General features: G+C 34.9%; 1 protein-coding gene and 1 pseudogene across 1 annotated transcript; both read left to right on the top strand.

Annotated features, from left to right (window-relative positions):
* The first annotated feature begins 9,698 nt into the window (after window positions 1-9,698).
* On the top strand, window positions 9,699-12,507 carry LOC112791799 (polygalacturonase-1 non-catalytic subunit beta-like; annotated as a pseudogene).
* Window positions 12,508-17,498: 4,991 nt separating this feature from the next.
* On the top strand, window positions 17,499-19,486 carry LOC140177763 (uncharacterized). Its single transcript, XM_072210924.1, has 2 exons — window positions 17,499-17,846; window positions 19,010-19,486. The coding sequence occupies exons 1-2, from the start codon at window positions 17,499-17,501 to the stop codon at window positions 19,484-19,486; spliced, it is 825 nt and encodes a 274-aa protein (XP_072067025.1).
* Window positions 19,487-19,774: the final 288 nt, after the last annotated feature.

Here is a 19,774-nt window from a genome sequence, read left to right on the forward strand (position 1 = left end):
TGAAGTTAATGATGCACAGAGGCTCATCCGAAAATCAAACTTGGGGCCAAAGCAAAGCTCAACGACCCAGATTCAAGATCCTTGAAGAAAAAGGTTGAGAGAGAAAGGTAAGGTTGCATGTCATTGGTTCTGCTTTCTCTCACATCTGACCACGCCGCTGTTAGTTCTGATATTGGATCAGAGAAGAAGATAACCCAAAGTGTTGAACTTGGTTTAAACCTTGGAAGTTTCATTCTTCTATAATAAGGATGAACAGCCAAGGATTGAAGGTAAGAAAGAAAGAGCACTTGTTTAGATTTCCATAGCTCATTGAGCTGATCTTGTTCTTCTCCTTCATGGTTTTTATTTTGTAATTTTTCTCAGTTTAGTCTCTCTAAGTTTCATTGGAAAAAGGCAAATATGGTGAGGTTTGTAAGAAAAAAGTCAATGAGTGAAAAAGAACAGTGAGCTAGACTTGGAGAAAAAGCCATAGTTATCTTAAAAATTCTTTGTCAGTTTTTCTGTTTTGTGTCATGATCTTGAGAAGATTCTCTTACAAGTTGGGTTAGCACTTTGCTGTTGAAAGTTAGGTTTGAGTCCTAGTCAAGTTTAGATTGGAATAGAATCTGGACTTGTTCCAAATAGGATTGGGTAAATCCTACGGAAAATTGGTAAATATAAATCTATTGAAAAGATAGTAAAATTATGTCACTGTTGTGATAGAGACTGGATGTAGGCTACATTGCACTAGGTAGCTGAATCAGGATATATTTGTGTGCCAATCTCCACTCTCATCTCTGTTTCTGATTCTGCACAATAGGAGACAAATCAAAAGTATCTCCTACCGAGTTAAGAGACAAAACCAAAATTTCTCCTTTATTTTCTTAACAGATATCAAGTTTACACGAAAAAAGAAAAAAGGGGTCAAGATTCAATCCCTCTTCTCTTACCCCACTGATAACCATCAAGGACAATACAAGGATCAGCTAACATAAACAACAACTTAAAAGATTAATTAATTTTAAATTAATATTAAAATCAGATTTTTAATTAATTAGAATAATTAGATTTTGTTTTTGAATTATTAAGAATAGGCGACACAATTTTCTCTCAACACACTCTCATACCACGTCTCCATTCCATCTCATTGTGTCAATGCTCTGCCACTCAGAAGGACGCATCCCCCGTCCCCCCACAATGCGTCGTCGCTACTGGTGGCAGCTGTCGCACATCCTCTCCTCCCTGTCGTCACATCGCCAATGTAGGAGGAACGTGCGCAAAGTGACGGAATCGCGTGCAATCACCGTTTGCGCCGCTGCTGTGTTACGTTGCTGCTGTCGTGTCACGCCACTCTTCACTTGTGCTGCTGCTGTGTTGCGCCATTCTTCCGGTGGTGTTGCCACTGTTTCGACGCGCAACCTCTACGGCTTCGTCCCATGACGCGCCACACTAAAGGAAAATAGCTCTATTACCATGCTTTTTGTGCTACCGAGATGCTTTTGAAAGGGTCACATCTGCTAACGTAGCGGTTGCTCTATCGCCATGCTTTATTTTTTGTCACGCTTGTCACCTTAAAAGCGTGGTCGTATTTGAGAGATATGGCAACACTTTTAAAGCGTGGAAATAATGAAAGATACGACCACACTTTTAAAGCGTGGCAATAGGGAGATATGACCACACTTTTAAAGCGTGGTGATAGCAAGAGATACGGCCACGCTTTGAAAGCGTGGCGATAACCTTATCAAATTTAAAAAAAAAAATATTTTTTCTGATTTTACTTTTATCATTGCACAGTATAAATTTTCAGTTCTTTATTATTACCAAACTTATAAATATAATATGCACTTTTTATTACAAGACAAATCAAACAGTAATTAGTGACGTATATAACTTTTGCTATAATTATTTTATACATTAATACTCAAATACAAAATAAATATCAAATTCAAAATTCTAATTTCTCGACAAGCGTCTCAACCTGAAGCTTAAAAGCATAGAAATAATCAAATGGCTAATGAATCATCTTCGTATATTAGTTCCACCGAAAAAAAAAATCCTAAGAGACTCTTTTTATATGAATAAAAGAACAAAAAAAATTTAAGAACTTAAAATTACAAGTCACTCTATATATAATGAATTCTATTCTTGTCTTCTACCAATTCACAACAAAAATAAAATTCTTTAAAAAGAGATAAGTTTATAAGTCACATTATATATAATAAATTATATATGTGCTTTACCATAAAACATACCAAGAGATAAGTCACTTCAAATTAAATCTAAACTTTCCTAAAAGTTTCTTCCACGGTTTTATTAAAGATTATGTAAATGTTAATCATCACAGAAAGTATAGATCCAACTACCTTGTTACAACTTGTAAGTGAATAGGAGAACTTTGTATGCATTTATTCGCATTTCAATGACTAAATCTCCATTTTGATTCTTGAGATTCACGTAATTATTTATTTTGGTTCTCAAAATTTAAAGTTATCTATATTGGTCCTTCAGATTCAAGTTCGAGAACTAATGTGGTCCCTCGACTCTTTCTGACGATGACTAAAAAAACGTAATGCTGAGATGGCATCCTCTCTGCCACGTTAGATGATGAGTAAACGACTTCGTTTACACTAGGCACCTAAACAAGTCAGAAATGTCGTCGCTTTGTATATGAAGGTAGAAGAAACGATGGAGACCCAAAATAAAATATTCTTTTTCTTCTTTACCTCTACTATTCTTCATTTTTAACTTGTTTGGGCGCTAAAAGTAAACGACGTCGTTTACTCATCATCTAGTGTGGTAGGAAAGGTGTCATTTTAGCACTCCGTTTGTTTAATCATTGCCAGAAAAAGTTGAGGGACCATATTGGTGCCCGAACGTGAATCTGAAAGACTAGTATAGGTAATTTTAAATTTTGAGGACCAAATTGAGTAATCGCGTGAATTTGAGGGACCAAAATAAAAAATTTAGTCCATTCCAATAGCACAGCATGCCAACAAAATATTTATAGAAGTGAACAAATCAATAATCTTTTGGGGTTAAAAAATATTCAAAAGTATCATATAACTGTCCACCATTCAAAAATAAATGAGAGTAGTTTTTCATATTTAGAATAAAAGAAGAATATTACCAAGACAAAGGCAAGAATGAACAACAAGCTAGAAAAACTAAACAAAGATTAGAAAAAAAAGCTATCAGTGAAGCATATATAGCTTTCAATTTCTCACCATGTCTAACAGGGAAAATCCAATAAAAAGATGATAAGCATTACACCAAATCGATGTTTAAAGACAAGTAAATTAAATCTAGGGAAAATTTTAGAAATTCGTTGTCCACAATAAAATAGACAGTATTGCATCAAAAACAAAATGGAACAACAAGGAACGTAAATGAAAGTGTAACAGCGTAGGTAAATAGATTGGGATGTTTTTCTTTTCATATTTACTGTTCAATAGATCTTAGTGTGTAGTTAGGGATGGAAATAGATCAGTTAATCTGTCAGGAGTCTGTAGTCTGGCCTGTATTTGATTTGGCCTGGTCTATTATAAAATAAGTACAGACTCAAATTTTTGTAAAAGCCTTAATATGTTAATAGGTCAGGTCCAGTAATTAGTTAGGCCTGTTAAAAACATAATTAAATATATAAATATTTTTTTATTATTATTACAATTATTAAATATTCTAAATTTATTATATTTTATTATAAATATTTTTGTATATTTTAAATACTTTAAAAATTTAAAATTTTTTGTAAATATTAAATATAATATATTATTTATAAATATTTTTATTAAAAAATAATTTTTTAAAATAATATTTTTATTTTTGTAAGAAAAAATTTATTAGGCCTTTTAACAGACTACATGTCAGGCCAGACTAAATAACAGGCCAAATTTAGAAATTTAAGAAAAAAATTATAATAGACTGCAAGTTAGACCCAGGCCAATTAACTACATAACAGACCAGGTCTCTTAAGAATAAAGTCTGGCCTGACTTGGTCTATTTTTACTATTAGATGTAGCCCAATAAAATATTGAGGGGTGTTGTCTGCACCCTTTGTTAATTATTACCTAATAGAATTGGGTTAGTAATAAAAATAGAAAAAGTATAGGTAGATAATAAAAATACTAAATAATGTGAATAATAGATATATTGGCAATTCAGTAGGTGTGCGGATAATTATTCTAATATTAAGATTTAGATGTGTAATTAAATAATGTAGTGTGTTTTTTATTTTATTGAGTTAATTTTAGAACTTATTGTTCACATTATACAAAAAAATTATTGTCTACTACCTAACAAAAAAATTTAAAAAATAAAAAAATCTATTATAAATATAGATATAAATTATTTAGTTAGGAACAATCAATTACTTAATCCAGTTCTCGCAAATATAAAAAATAGAATTAAATAAAATGTCAAAAATTAAAATTATGGAGACTAAAATATAAAAATAAAAAACTTCACATATAAAATTATTAATTTGGGAGGGTTATTACTCTTCTTAGACTACGGAAGACTTTGCCCCTCGAAACAGATTTTTTTTTGTTACTAGTAAAGAGTGGTTTATATATATAAATAATGGTGGAAACTCAGATGCAGTCGACTTCACATGAAGTTGATAACTGAGAGCCATTAGATGATTTGATTGATTTGACTAAATTTTCATCTAACGATTTTTAACTATCAACTTCACGTGAAGTCGACTGCACCTGAGTTTTCACTATAAATAATACTACGCGTGATCAAAAGAAATTATTATTTTTTATTAATATTAAGGATTAAATTTTAAAATTTAATAATATAAAAAAATTATTTAAAATATTGACTAATATTAATAAAAAAAATTTAATTTTCTAAAATTTATCTATAGGCCACCTTTCTGTAACACCTTAAGTTAAATCTTAACCATAAAGGTCGTTAAATAAGGTGCCACACTTGATAGAGATAGAAAATGAACTTAATCGTTATGCAAGAGAGGAGGAAGTGCGCGTGAAAGGAAAAACGAGTAGCACTAAAACGATAGAAGTGAATATAATAAATATGAAATAATAATTTATCCATGAGTATGGTTCAAAATAAAATGCTTAGAGGTAATTATAACAAAGAAACTAATACGTCCTAACTAATTTCGTCGAAGAGGCTCCCATACTTGTGTCCCATCCTATCCTTGATCGGGACCCTTCAGTTATTCACGAATCGGAGTACCAGTGGTCTTCCTCCAACACCTTTTCGCGCAGTGAAGATCCGGTTCCGTTATGTGGGATGAACTAAGACTCGACGGGGGTGCCGAGGTGGGTGAATAGGGTACGTATTCCACCTTTGGACTTTCGCAAGGATTCGACTCCTCCTCTGGATTCTCCTCCATGGTGTCCTTCTCCTGGTTAGGGTTGTCGAATTCTTCTTCCTCCGTCTCGAAATCTGATTCGAGATGCACCACTTCGGATGACCGTTTCTTAAATGCTGAAGTGTTCTTATCTAGGAAGGTTACGACGGGCAGTTGGGATTCTTTCTCCACGAACTCTCGACCTAAGTAGACAGTTTGGAGCACGGTAGTAGTGGTTGTAACTACCCACGCGTGCTTCGAGGGGTCGTACTTAGAAGTTACCTTCGGGGGGCACTGCGTCGTCTCTATCCGCCGTGCCATGTTCCTCTGGAGACAGTATGGAAAAAGAAAAGGGATGAGAACCTAAGGTCTCAGTAGGAGTGCTATGCAACACCTCCATGCCTATCTCCAACCCACGTGCAGGATTTTAAAAAAAGTCGTACGATATGGCATGTAATATGATTCTTTCTTGTAAAGCACATAGGTAAAAAGGAAAGCACATAGGAAAAATAGAAAAATAGTAACATATGAAATGTCGACATGTTCATAAATAAATCTTTAGAAAAAAACATCATCATGATCAAACTTTGCCTTATACTTTCTCTTTTCCTTAACTTATCACTTTTATGAAAGGTATTGAGCTCAAACCGGTATAAATGAGATTCCCCTTCCCTTATCGAAGGTTCTTATCTCGAATGTCTTGGCGACCACCTTTCCTTACCGAAAGATCATCTCGATCGATCACCCTCCCTTACCGAGGGATCATCTCGATATCTTGTCTTTGGGGGTCACCTTCCTTTACCAAAGAATCATTCTCTCAGTTCAATTTACAATCAAGGTTATTTAAACATACACAAGAAAAGAGTTATATCAACAAGATATCTTATTATATAAAATTGATGGGAGTCCCCTTCCCTTACCGAAGGTTCCCAAAAGTTTGCCGATCACCTTCCCTTATCGAAGGATCATCTCGATTCGATCACCTTTCCTTACCGAAGGATCATCTTGATTATCTTGTCTTTGGGGGTCACCTTCCCTTACCGAAAGATCATTCCCTCAATTTAATTTACAATTAGGGTTGTTTAGGCATACACAAGAAGAGATTCATGCGAGAATAGATTATGCAAAAATAGATCATGCAAGAGGTGGGACATATACCATAATAAAATGAGCATGTTGAATAATGATATTATAAGAAAGTAGGTACTCTCGGTCCTAAAGGGATATTAATAATATAGTGTATAAAATATCACATAAGTATTCATTTATTAAAAAATATGATATTTTAAATAGTTGAATAGTTATAAGGGGGTATGCACTCTTAACTCAAAGAAATATTATTAATCCAATGGTTTAAAAGTTAATATAATTTCATGTAATAAAATAGGGAATATTAATTAGTTGAATAAAACAATTATAAGGAAACATGTACTCTTAACCCTTAGAAGATATTAGTAATATAATGTATAAAATACAATCTAAGTGCACACAGTAAAAATGGGATATGTTAAATACTTGAGTAAAATATTATAAAGAAGCATATACCTTTTACTTTAAATTTTAAGAAGTAATAATAACATAATGATATAAGAAGTCATTTAGTTGCACATAATAGAATATAGTACACTAAACAAGATATAGAAAAATATGTACTCTTAACATTAAAGGAATAATAATAATATAATGGAATAAAAGGTCATGTAAATGTACATAGTAAAAATTAGAGTGATTAAATAAAATATGATAAAGGGGTATGTACTCTCAACGTTAAAGAAATAATAGTATGATGGTATAAAAGGTCATGTAAATGCACATAGAAAATATGGGATATAAATTAAGAAGGCATGAGCGATATAATAGATAATCATGATTAATGTGGATGAAAGATAAGTAAGGGATCATTAATACTATAAGACACATGAAAGATGGTAGCCATGCATGGATGAAAATAAAATAAATTAGAGCATACTACATGCCAACATAAAAGTAAGAAGAGTATAATTTCCTACTTTTTTTTCTAATGCCTCTTTTATTGCTTATGAGCTTGCCTCTTGTGTTTGCACACGAAATATTTGCGTAAAGGGAGAAGGGGAAGGATTAGTGTTTGAGAGGGGTGATCTTCTACCTATGGTGTATCCCTATTTATATAAGGTGGTTGGGATCATTTTGAATTCAAAAGAAGGACGGTTATTAGATTCCTATCCATAATTCAAAATTCTAAACACATCTCCTAACTGATTTTCAAAATTCGAATTTGATTTTATTTCTAGAAGGGGTGAAGGGAGGTTGTTACACTTTCTCTATACAAGGGGTGTTCATGGTCCGGTTCAATTTGAAGATTCGGCCTGGTCCGGTTCCAAACTTTTTAAGGACTAATTTAGTGTGATTTTACTGAGTCTAGAGTCGGGTAAGAATCTCAAAAATAGATCCAATCATTATTTTGGGTCAGATCCGAGTCATTACTTGAATCACCTGAACTCGACTTGGTAGCCAGCCATTATACACAATTAATATTTTGTGTTATTAGTAATGGATAATGGCTATTCTTATGTGAAATTTAAGTATTGTAAATCTTAATATTTTGTGTTATTAGTCATTATAAGACTATAAGTTAATGTTTTATGTTTAAAATACATAAGACTTTAGACTAATACATAATATTGTGTTATTTGTATTGATTTAAATATTTGGTGTTATTAGACAATACTAGTATTAATTATAGTTATGCTTTAATTTTAGGAAATGATTGGTTCTTGTTATATTTTTCTAAGTAAATTTTACCATGTCAAATAATGATCCAAGTCTTAAAAATTTAGATATTTTCAAATGCTAACTTACAAAAAGGCAATATTAACGGTCCAATTTTTATCCAATTTTTATCCAGTATAATCGTAGTCCGAAAATATATAAATTTCATCGAATCTAGAATGAAATTTGAACCTAATAAACAAGTCCAATATATATTTTAAACTGGATCTGAATCACATTAAATTCGATTTCATCCGACTATAAACACCCCTACTATATATATGCTGTTTAAATCAAATTTATACATGTGTTTGCAAAAATATGAGTGGATCAGATGCATTACAATTTAATGTGCGGACGAGTATACAGCTCTAATTTAAGATAAAAAATAGGCGGAGTTCAATCTTTTTTTAGTGTAGGCGACAAATATGTTTCATTCATTTATTGTATGGGTTCATATACGTGTTAGTTTATTTATAAATATACTATAAACTAGTCAAACTATATATTATATTAATAAAATATACTTTTCAATTTACAATATTTTTATTCATTACATATTCTCATCTTTTGATAAAATAAAGTAATCTTCAATTACTTTATCTTTTTAAGACACCAAAAAATTACTTTATCTTTTACCCAATAATTCTAAATACAAATAAATAATAAGATGACAATAATACAAAAATATTAATTACTTAATTATTATTATTGATATGATCGTTACATATTGGTTATACGTTATAATTTGACTATAAATATTATAAATTGACAGTCAATAATTATCATTTAAACAAACACAAATATATTATTATTTTTCGCTTAAAACACTATTACTAAAAAATATAACCGTTATTCTTTATTTTCAAATATAAACGAAAGGATAAAAAAATTGTTAGATTTATTACATTCTATAAATTTATTACTTATTTAGTGACTTGAGTATCAAAAAGTTTATAAATGTTCACCAATAAACAAGCTATATACGGATCAATCTCCACAAAAATAATAATAATAATTATTATTATTATACGAAAACTCACATGCAATAATTATTTTTATGTAAATTTGATAATAAAAAATTGTTAGATAATTTAATATATTTAATTTAATGATTAAATTATTATTTAATAATTATTAATTATTAATTTTATATAAAAATAAATTATATAAGTTTCTATTTTATTATTATTATTATTATTATTATTATTATTATTATTATTATTATTATAGTAGTATTAGTCGTCGTCGTCATAATTATTCTACTATGAGAAATTATAGGTAATTAATATTTTTTATTTTACTTTACATTTACATTAAATTTACTAATTTTTTTAATTAAAGGTGTTGACCTTCTTGTATTATCTCTTTATATCTGCTACCTCTATATTAGAAAATATTTAAGATATTATACATTAATATAATATCTAAATATATTTGTTATTGATTTTGTATATTTAATAAGAAAATATTATAATATATTCAAGATATTATATCTACATATATTCCTTGTAATTTTATATCAGTACTTGTTTGTATAAAATCAATATGAGATATATGTAGATACAATATTAATATTCTGAATATATTATAACGTACACTCCATGCTCCTATAAATTCCTTGATACAACAAGTCAACAACCAAACCAAACCTCCCACCAAATTCAAAACAGTATCTTCTCGCACTCTCTGGGCAACATGACGACGAGCACCCTTTTTCTCTTCATCCTCCCCCTCTTCTCATCCCTCGCTGTAAGCGTATACTTCTGATCTCTACGTCATAATTTTACATATCCACTTTCATGTTTACGACTTTACGTAATTTAGGCTAATATCATTTGTGCATTATTACTATTATTATGTAACTCACATTATATATATATTAACCACCGTAAATATAAAGTGGTCTATTGTAGAATTAAAATTTCAAAATTAATTTCCAGTCTAACACATTATGTGATCGAAAGAAACTAATAACATTCTTCTCATCAAACGCATTATTCACACGCAGATTGGTTTCTCCAGCAGCGGCGCCAACGGTGGAGACAAAAATCCGTTCACACCAAAGGCGTACGCTCTGCGGTACTGGGACAAAGCCATTCAAAACACGCTTCCAAAGCCATCCTTTCTCACCTCCAAGGCCTCGCCATTAACCGCCATCCAAGCCGCTTATTACGCCAAACTCGCCGCCACCAACGCCCTCACCACACGTCTCCCTGAGTTCTGTTCCGCCGCGCACCTTCTTTGCCTCCCGGACATCAAGCCCAATCTCTCCAAGCGAGACAAGAGCCAAAGCTTCACCGGCTACGAAGACGGCCAGAACTTCACCAGCTACGGCATCGGCGGAGCAGGAAGCGTCAACAACTTCAAGAACTACTCCGACGGCTTTGGCAACCCCGGGTTTAACGAGTTCCGCTCATACAGCCGCAATTCCGGTGGCGGAAACGAGACCTTCACGAGCTACGGTGAAGGCAACAGTAACTTCGAACAACGCTTCAACACCTACGGCAAAGGTTCCGGAGGCGGCACTGGCGAATTCACACAGTACGGAACCAACACAAACGACCCGACCCTCCGGTTCTCGTCGTACGGCGAAGAAACCGGCGGAAGGCAAGAACAATTCTCCAAGTACAGCGACGACGGCAATGCCGGAGAGCAAACGTTCTCGAACTACGGCAAAAACGCTGCCGGAGCCGTGAGCGAGTTGACAGCTATGGTAACAACTCGAACGTGGCGGCGTCGTCGTTCACTAGCTACGGCGGTGGTGGAGCGGGACAGAACGAGACGTTCATGAACTATGGGATAAACATGAACGTGCCTGAAGAGAATTTCAGTAATTATGGGGCTCGAACCACCGGAGGAACGCAAGCATTCACGAACTATAGAAATCAGGCGAACGTCGGGGATACCTCGTTTTCTTCGTACGATAAGGGATCAAACCAAGGAGCGGCCACTTTCACCAGCTACGGCCAATCCTTCAATGAAGGCTCCGATACCTTTAAAGGCTACGCCCTCAATTCTACGAGCAAGGTCAGTTCTCTTGTTTCTTGAGAATCACTTTTAATTATTAACTTAAAATATTTTTAACTTATACTTATAAATATTAATTATTAACTTATAAATATAAATAATAAATTCTGATAATTTTTTTTATATTTTTTTATTATTTAACTTCTAAATACAAATAATAACCCTGTGTGATATATTTAACTCATTATATTATGATTTTTAACTTTGTTAAGAATATTTCAGTATTTTGAGTATTATTAGCAGTATTTTAAGAATTTATGGTTTTGTAATTTGTTGGTTGCATAAAAGGCTGCGTTCAAAGAATACGGTGTGAACACGACCTTCAAGGATTACAACAAAGACGGTGTCTCCTTCTCCGGCTACACCAACGCCACCACTTCTTCCGCCCACATTAGTGGCAGTCTGGCCAAAAAATGGGTGGAGCCAGGCAAATTCTTCCGCGAAAGCATGCTAAAGGAAGGCACTATTATGCCCATGCCGGACATCAAGGACAAGATGCCCAAAAGGTCATTTTTGCCCCGTTCCGTTTTGACCAAATTACCCTTCTCCACCTCCGAGCTCAAGCGCATCTTCAAGGCCTCCGATGAATCCTCCATGGACAAGATGATAAAAGACTCCATGGGAGAGTGCACCAGAGCTCCCAGCGCGGGGGAGACAAAACGATGCGTTGGATCTGTGGAGGACATGATCGACTTTGCAACTTCCGTTTTGGGGCGTGACATTACCGTTAGAAGCACCGAGAACGTTAACGGGTCAAAGAAGAATGTGATGGTGAGTAAGGTCAAAGGGATCAACGGTGGGAAAGTAACCAAATCTGTTTCTTGCCATCAGAGCTTGTTCCCTTACTTATTGTATTACTGCCACTCGGTTCCTAAGGTTCGGGTTTACGAAGCGGATCTTTTGGACCCGAATACAAAAGCTAAGATTAACCACGGTGTTGCCATCTGTCACCTGGACACCACTGCATGGAGCCCAACCCATGGTGCATTCTTGGCCCTTGGATCGGGTCCTGGTAAGATTGAGGTTTGCCATTGGATCTTTGAGAACGATATGACTTGGACCATTGCTAATTGAGGAACAACGGATAATAATGGATTCGAAGCAACCTCTCCATCATCAGTTAATATAAGATTTTAATTTCATCCCTACTACCAATTAGTTAAGTCATGGTCGTCAGACCGTGGTCCTTTATTATTATTATTTATTAGTTATTACTATTAATTTTTTGTGGTCATGCATTTGGATCCGAGTATATATAGTTTATGTAGTTGTTAAAATATATAATGGCGAGATTGCCTTTTTAAGTGTGTATTTTATGGTTTCTCTACCATGGTAGTTGTAAGGCAACGACGAATCAAATGTGCATTTTGTATTTACATAAGTATTACTCAATCTCTATTTATAAAAGGTAAATTTTGTGATGGCAATGACATATTGACAATATTTTTGAAAACTTAGTTAAAAATTTAAAATTATATTAAATTTTTAATTTAATTGCTCTTTTTTATTTTTTTTTTTAAATTGAGAAGCGTTGCTAAAAAAGTAAATAAATAATGTGACTTAATTTTAGCTAAAATTTTATAATTATCATAACAATCAAAATCATAATTATAAAATGCATCTTAATAAAAATTATATTTTCTTTTTCCTTTTTTGGCCTTTATTTCATTATCCAATCCTTAACCCATATCATTTATTTCATCTATATCGGATGTGTAAGTATTACGTAAAGGAATTATGAGGTTGCTTCCTAAGCTTGTATTTTATGGATTCCAATTAATGCAACGAATATAAATCAACTCCACGTATACATGGAGAAATGAAAAAATAGTTCATACTTATCTTATTTATTATTTATTAATTATTTTAATAATTAATAAATATTAAATAAAATAAATTTATTTTTTTTAAATATTATTGATTAATATATAATTATTGGTCATTTCTTTAAGGTTTAATTACTTTGCAGGTCTCTATAATTTCACTGAATTTTCAATTAGGTCCCTATACTTTTTTTCTTTTCAATTAGATTCATGTACCTTATTTTTTTTCAATTAAGTCCCTACCGTCAGTATACCGTTTGAAATAACAGAATATTCTTCATAAAAAAAAATATTCTTGACAATTAGCTGTAGAGACTTGGTGAAGTAATCTGAATTTTTCCCTAATACCCAAATAACTCCTCACATTTCATTCCTAAGAAAAAAAGAAACCCTAAGTTTCTCCTGTCTTCTCCGTCTCCTGCCTCCGCCGACGGCGTGTGTGTCTGCCATCAACTGCAACAGACGGTTACTGGTGTCCCCTCCGTCGCCCTTTCTCTGGGTTGGGCCATTGTGCGTTGTTGTTGTCAGAGGTCTTCTCCACAGTTTGTCTGGCCAAGGCGTCTTCCTTCCGCCGCGGTGAAGGTCCTCGCCTGGAGTCACCGTGCCGCACGTTGCCGAGCCTCCGACCACGCCTCTACTCCATCTCTCTACAGTCAAAGTTTCTGCAAGTAAGTGACAAAGAAAAAACCCTAATTTTTTCAGTGTTAAAAGTTGATATTTGTGTTATTTTTTTCAAAAAAAATATGGCATTGTTTCACTGTTATTGTTGTGATGGTGGTGCTTTAAATGAATTCGACTTCTATTTTTATTAAATGGATGTTGCTTTTAATGGGAGATTTGTGAAAGTGTAATGTATGCTCATGGTTTCGACTTATGAAAGTCTGAACCTTTTTTTCAAATTATGTGATTGAATGGAGCTACTATGGTATTGGATGATGAATTTTATTTATTCTTGAATGTTGATTGTTGTGGCTGTGCTGATGTTGCTTTAAATGGATTATGTTTCTGTTTTTAATACCTGTAGGGATGGGTAGGGGTGTGCAAAAAAACTGGTTTCACTGAACTGAATTGAAACTGAACTGAAATTGTTTTAAATAAATCAGTTTTTTTAAATAAAAAACTGAACTGAAACCATAGTTTTTATGAAAAACCAGTTTATTAAAAACCAGTTTTTATGATACAGTTTAGTTTTAAACCAAATTAAAATTGGTTTTATTTAAACTCCAAAATTAGTTTTTACATACTCTTTCTTTCTCTTTCTCCCTTCACTCTCTCTCTTCCCTTCCTCCCTCTCTCTCTCTCTCTCCCTCTCTCTCTCTCTTTCTCTCTCTCATTTCCCTCTCTCTCTCCCTCATTTTCTCTCTACTCCTCTCCCTATCTCTTTCTCCCCCTTCTCTCTCTCACTCTCTCCCTCCTTTTTCTTTCTCTCTTCCCCTTTCTTTCTCTCTCCTCTCCCTCCTCTCTCTTCTTTTCCCCCTCTCCCTCCCCCTTCCTTCCCCTCTCTCTTCCTCTCTCTCTCCCCATCCCCTCTTTCCTCTTTCTCTCCTTTTTCTCTCTTTCTTTCTTTTTCTCTCTCTCTCTCTCTCTCTCTCTCTCTCTCTCTCCCCCTCTTTCTTCCTCTCTCTCTCTCACCCTATTTTTTCTTTTCTCCCCTCTCCCTCTCTCACCCCCTCCCATCCCCCCTCTCTCTCTCTCTCTCTTTCTCTCTCTCTCCCTCCCTTCCCCCCTTCCCCCTCTCTCCTCTTTTGTTTCTCTCCTCTCCCTCCTCTCTCTCCCCTTCTCCTCTTTCTCCCCGTTCTCTCTCTCTCTCACCCTCTCTTTCCTTTTCTTCCCTCTCCCTCTCTCACCCCATCCCATCCCCATTCTCTCTCTCTCTCTCTCTCTATCTATCTATCTATCTCCATCTCCCTCCCTTCCCTCCTTCTCTATCTCTTTTTCTCTTTTCCCTCTCTCCCCTTTTGTTTCTCTCCTTTCACTCCCCTCTCTCTCCCCATCTCGTCTCTCTTTCTCATTTTTTCTTTTTTTCTCTCTCCTATTCCTCTCTTTCTCCTTTCCTTTTTCTCTCTCTTTTTTTCTCTCTTTTTTCTCCTTCTTCTCTCTCCTTCTTCTCTTTGTTTCCTTTTTTTTCTCTTTTCTTTTTCTCTCTCTTCTTTCTCTCACTCTATATCCTTTTTCTCTCTCTCTCTTTCCCTCTTTTCTCCTAAATAAGAGAGAGAAAAGAGAAAAAAGAATAGAAGAGGAGAGACAGAAAAAAAGGAAAAAGAGGAGGAAGAGGATGAGAGTGGAAGAGAGGGGGAAAAGAGCATAAGGAGAGAGAGGAAGAGAGAGGGAGAGAAAGTGAGAGAGATAGAGAGAATGAGAGAGGGAGAAAGAGAGAGAGAGGAGGGCGAGAGGGAAGGAAAGAGAGATAAAGAGGAAGAGTGAAGGGGGAGAGAGAAATGGGAGAAAGGATAGAGAGGAAAAAAAGAGAGAGAAAGAAAAGAGAGGGGGAGAGAAAGAAGGAGATAAGGAGAAAGAGGGAGAGAGAGAGAAAAGGAAAAGGCGGAGAGAGGGGGAGGAAGAAAAAGAGAGGGGAGGGAGAAAAAGAGGGGGAGCGATAGAGAAGAGGAAGAGAGGGAGCAAAGAAGAGAAAGAGAGGAAGAGGGGAAGGAGAGAGAGAGAGAGAGGATGGAGCGAGAGGAAGAAAAGGAGAGAGGGGAAAGAGAGAGAGGGAGAGAAAAGGAGAGAGAGAAAGAGAGAGAGAGAGAGAGAGGAAGATGGATAGAGGAGAGAAAGAATGGGAGAAAGGGATAGAGAGGGAGAAAAGGGAGAGAGAGAAAGAGAGAGGGAGAGAGGGGGAGAGAGAGAGAGAAAGACAAAGAAATGGGAGGGGAAAAAGAGAGGAAGGGGGAGAGAGAGAGAGAGAAAAGAAAAAGAGAGATGAAGGAGAGAGGGAGAAAAGAAGAGAGAGAAAGGAAGAGGGGAAGGAGAGAGAGTGGGAAAGAGAGAAAAAAGGGGGAGAGAGGGAGGGAAGAAGAGAGAGAGAGAAAGAGAAAAAGGAAAGAGAAAGAGGAGGGGGAGAAAGAGGCAGAGAAGGAGAGAAAGTGTGTGTGGGAGAGAGAGGGAGAGAGAGAAAAAATGTAAAAACTAATTTTATATATGTTAAAAGTTAAAACTAGTGTTAGCCTATAAACTAGTTTAAACTGATTTTTTTAATTAAAACTGGTTTTATTTTTATGAACTGGTTTAAACTGATGTACTGTATTGTAAACTGGTTTAAAACCAGTTTCTTATGTGACAAAGCAGTTTGGTTTAGTTTTTAAACCATTTAAAATGGTTTAGTGCAGTTTCAGTTCAGTTTATGAAAAAACTGAACCATGAACACCCCTAGGGATGGGGGACTAGGATTTTACCATAGACATACACCATGGTGGCAAGTTTCATGATTTAGAGAACGGGCTAGAATATTTGGGGGAAAGGTGTTGGAAGATATGCATTATGAGCTCGATGAATTGGAGTTTGCAAGAAATAGTTAGTGAGTTGCAAAAGTTAGGGTACAAAGAGAATGCCAAGATCTGGTACTGTGAACCAAGCTGTCAATTGAGCTCGGGTCTTAGAGAGTTGATGAGTGATGGAGATACCATGAGAATGGGTAGGTTATTAGTGTCGCAAACTGTTAAGCATTGCTCGTTGTATGTTGTTGATGGCTGTAGGAAAGGTAACGGTGTTGAGATATATTCGAATGATAAGGACTATGTGCCAACTGAAGCTGAGTACAATGAGAGTGATTTCGTAGAAGTAGAGGTTGAATGTGAATCAGAAGCGTCTAGTGAGGAGGATAGATTTGATGACAGTGTAGACGATGGAGACAACGAGGATCATTTTGGGTTTGACGTTGAAGATGAAAATGATAGTGGAGTTGGAAATGCTTTTGGGGGATTTGATGGCCCTTTAAATGAACATGACAATGCTCAAACTGGTGGTGTTGATGCTGTTGTGAATGACGCCGTCGTTAGGGATGATGTTGAGGTTGGAGAGATTTCTGAGGGTTATGAAACTGAAGATATTGATAGCTATGAGGAAGATTCGGATGATATGATTAAGAAGAGAAGATATCCTAAATACAATGAGGTTGAGATGAGTAAGGAATATGTGTTTAAGGTGGGTTTGGAGTTCAAGTCACTTGGTCAGTTTAAGGATGCTATTAGGGAGCATGCTCTGTTGAATAGAAGGGATATTATGTATATCAAGAATGATAAGGTTAGATGTAGAGTGGGCTGTAGAGGAAAGAAAGAAAAGTGTAAGTGGATGGCATTTACATCAAAAGTTGGTGGTTCCAATTGCTTTCGGCTGAAGACCCTTAATGGAAAGCACACTTGTGGACGAGATTACAGCAGTAGGCTTGCATCAAGTAGTTGGGTGTCTCAGAAGATTGTTACCAATATTAGTAGGGGGAGGAGATGAAGATTGCAACAGTAATTCAGACCATTCAGGATAAATACATGGCTAATATTTCAGTCACAAAGGCTTATTGGGCGAGGAGAAAGGCGAGGGAAGAAGTACATGGCAGGGCTATTCTATAATATGGCAACTTTAGAGATTACTGTACAGAGATTATGAGGACAAATCCCGGGTCTACTACTCAGATTTTGGTTGACAGGCCTTCAATTACACACCAACCAAGATTTATGAGGATGTATATGTGTCTAAATTCTGTCAAGCAAGGCTTTTTGGCTAGTTGCAGGCCTATCATAGGAGTAGATGGCTGCCACTTGAAGGGTGATCATGGTCAACAACTGTTGGTGGCTATCGGAAGAGATCCAAACGATAACTATTTTCTAATTGTTGTTGCTGCTGTAGAGGCTGAGACTAGAGACAGTTGGGGTTGGTTTATAAACCTGTTATTGGATGATATTGGAGATGTCAGTAGAAGAAAGTGGGTATTCATGTCCGACCAACAAAAGGTTAGCATTTGCTATTTAAATCTTGTAAAATTGAACTTTTACTATGGCGATCTCTCTTGTAAAATTGTCTCTTGTTTTATCATTTTAGTGAAAATGTGGCTACAGTTTTCAATAGCCTTATAAAAGCTATAATGTAGCATGTGTATGATTTAGTAGTTGTCTTAGCTAGTTTGCTCTTAATTTTTTTTCTCATTACACACTTTTGCATTTCACATAATGGTTTTATGTTCTTGAAATATGTTTATATTGATCATATCTTGAAAATTTTATCTTATTTGCCCCACCCCTTGGTTTATATTTTAACATTGTTGTTCCACTAACTGATTGTGATGAACTAAGAAAGAGGTCTCATTACTTCTTTGTTATATTCAATCAAATGAAAATTAGTGTTGTAATTGAATCAAATAATTTATTATCATCAAGACTAAACTATGCAGAATGCTAAAGTATATTGCTAGAGAATTGATGCCTTTTCATATTATTATTTTTAATTACGTGATATATAAGACCCTTTGGCCACATATACTTTCCACAAGCTTAAGGAATTACTAGTCTTATTCTTATAGTCATTAGGTGTGTGTTCCCATGCACATTATTTATTATAGAATGAATGCTAATAAAATTAAACCACAAATGAAGTGTATAGTGATTTAGTAGTTGTGGTATGGTTACTTCTTTAATGAAAGATGTAGTAATAGTAGTAGTTAATGAAAGAATGAAACACAGAAGAATAATCATATCTATAGCCAGAATGAAAATCTTCTTTGACCCCAACATGATTGTATAGTGTTAACAAGTGGCTTTTGGTTTAGAGTTTGGTCTTGCAAGTTGCAACTGGACGACTTATTAAAACAGTTTTTTATTTTGCAGAAGTTATCATTGGCCACACAATAAATATTGCTATTAAAACACTTTTCTTACTAAGTTTATTATTATGGGAAAAAAACAAAAACAGTGATATAAGAATTTACTTTTTTTTAATTTATTTATTAATTTATTTACTTTTAATATGATATGTTGCAACTGCTGAAAACTGAAATATTTATCATATGTTGCTGCCGTTTATAAGTGAATTATATATGATATGTTGCAGCTCTATAAAAAGTTATTATATATAATATGATGCAGCTACATGGATCTGAATTATATATGTTGTGCTGTAGGGTTTGATGCAAGTTTTTCAAGAGATGATGCCAGCATTAGAGCATCGACTATGCTTGAGACATCTGTATGTGAATTGTAAAAAAGCATATGGAGGTGGGACTGTTTTGCGGGATCTAATTTTATCAATAGCTAAAGCTACATATGTGGAGGAATGGGAGAGGAGGATGACCCAACTAATGAACATCAACCGTCAATGCTATGAAAAGTTAGCATCATTGGATCCAAAGCTCTGGTGCAAGAGCTACTTCACATTTCTTGCTAAGAGCGACATGTTGATGAATAACATATCTGAAGCTTTCGATGGTAGGATCTTGGAGGTAAGAGATAAGCCCATACTTACTATGTTTGAGTGGATTCGGTGTTATTGGATGTCTCGGTTTGTTGAAAAAAAGAAGAAGGCCAAAAAATATGAGGCTACAATCATGCCTAAACCCAAAAAGAGGCTTGATGTCATTGCTACGCGAGCTATGGAGTGACAAGCAAGATGGGCTGGAGGACTGAAATACGAAATTTCTCATAAGAACCGGATGATTGTTGAGAGGTTTGTGGTTTACTTGTTGGCTGGAACGTGTAACTGCAGATTTTGGGGGTTATGTAGAATGCCCTGCCCGCATGCTTGTTGTACCATATTCGAGAAAGGGGATAGTCCAGAAGATTATTGCAGCAACTTCTATAGCCCAGCAGCCTATGTTGCAACTTATGGTAACTTAGTTTCTCCAATCAATGGAGAAAATATGTGGCCGAAGGTTAAGTGTGACACCATC

The sequence above is a fragment of the Arachis hypogaea genome, chromosome 13 (assembly GCF_003086295.3).
Source record: "Arachis hypogaea cultivar Tifrunner chromosome 13, arahy.Tifrunner.gnm2.J5K5, whole genome shotgun sequence".
NCBI lineage: Eukaryota > Viridiplantae > Streptophyta > Magnoliopsida > Fabales > Fabaceae > Arachis > Arachis hypogaea.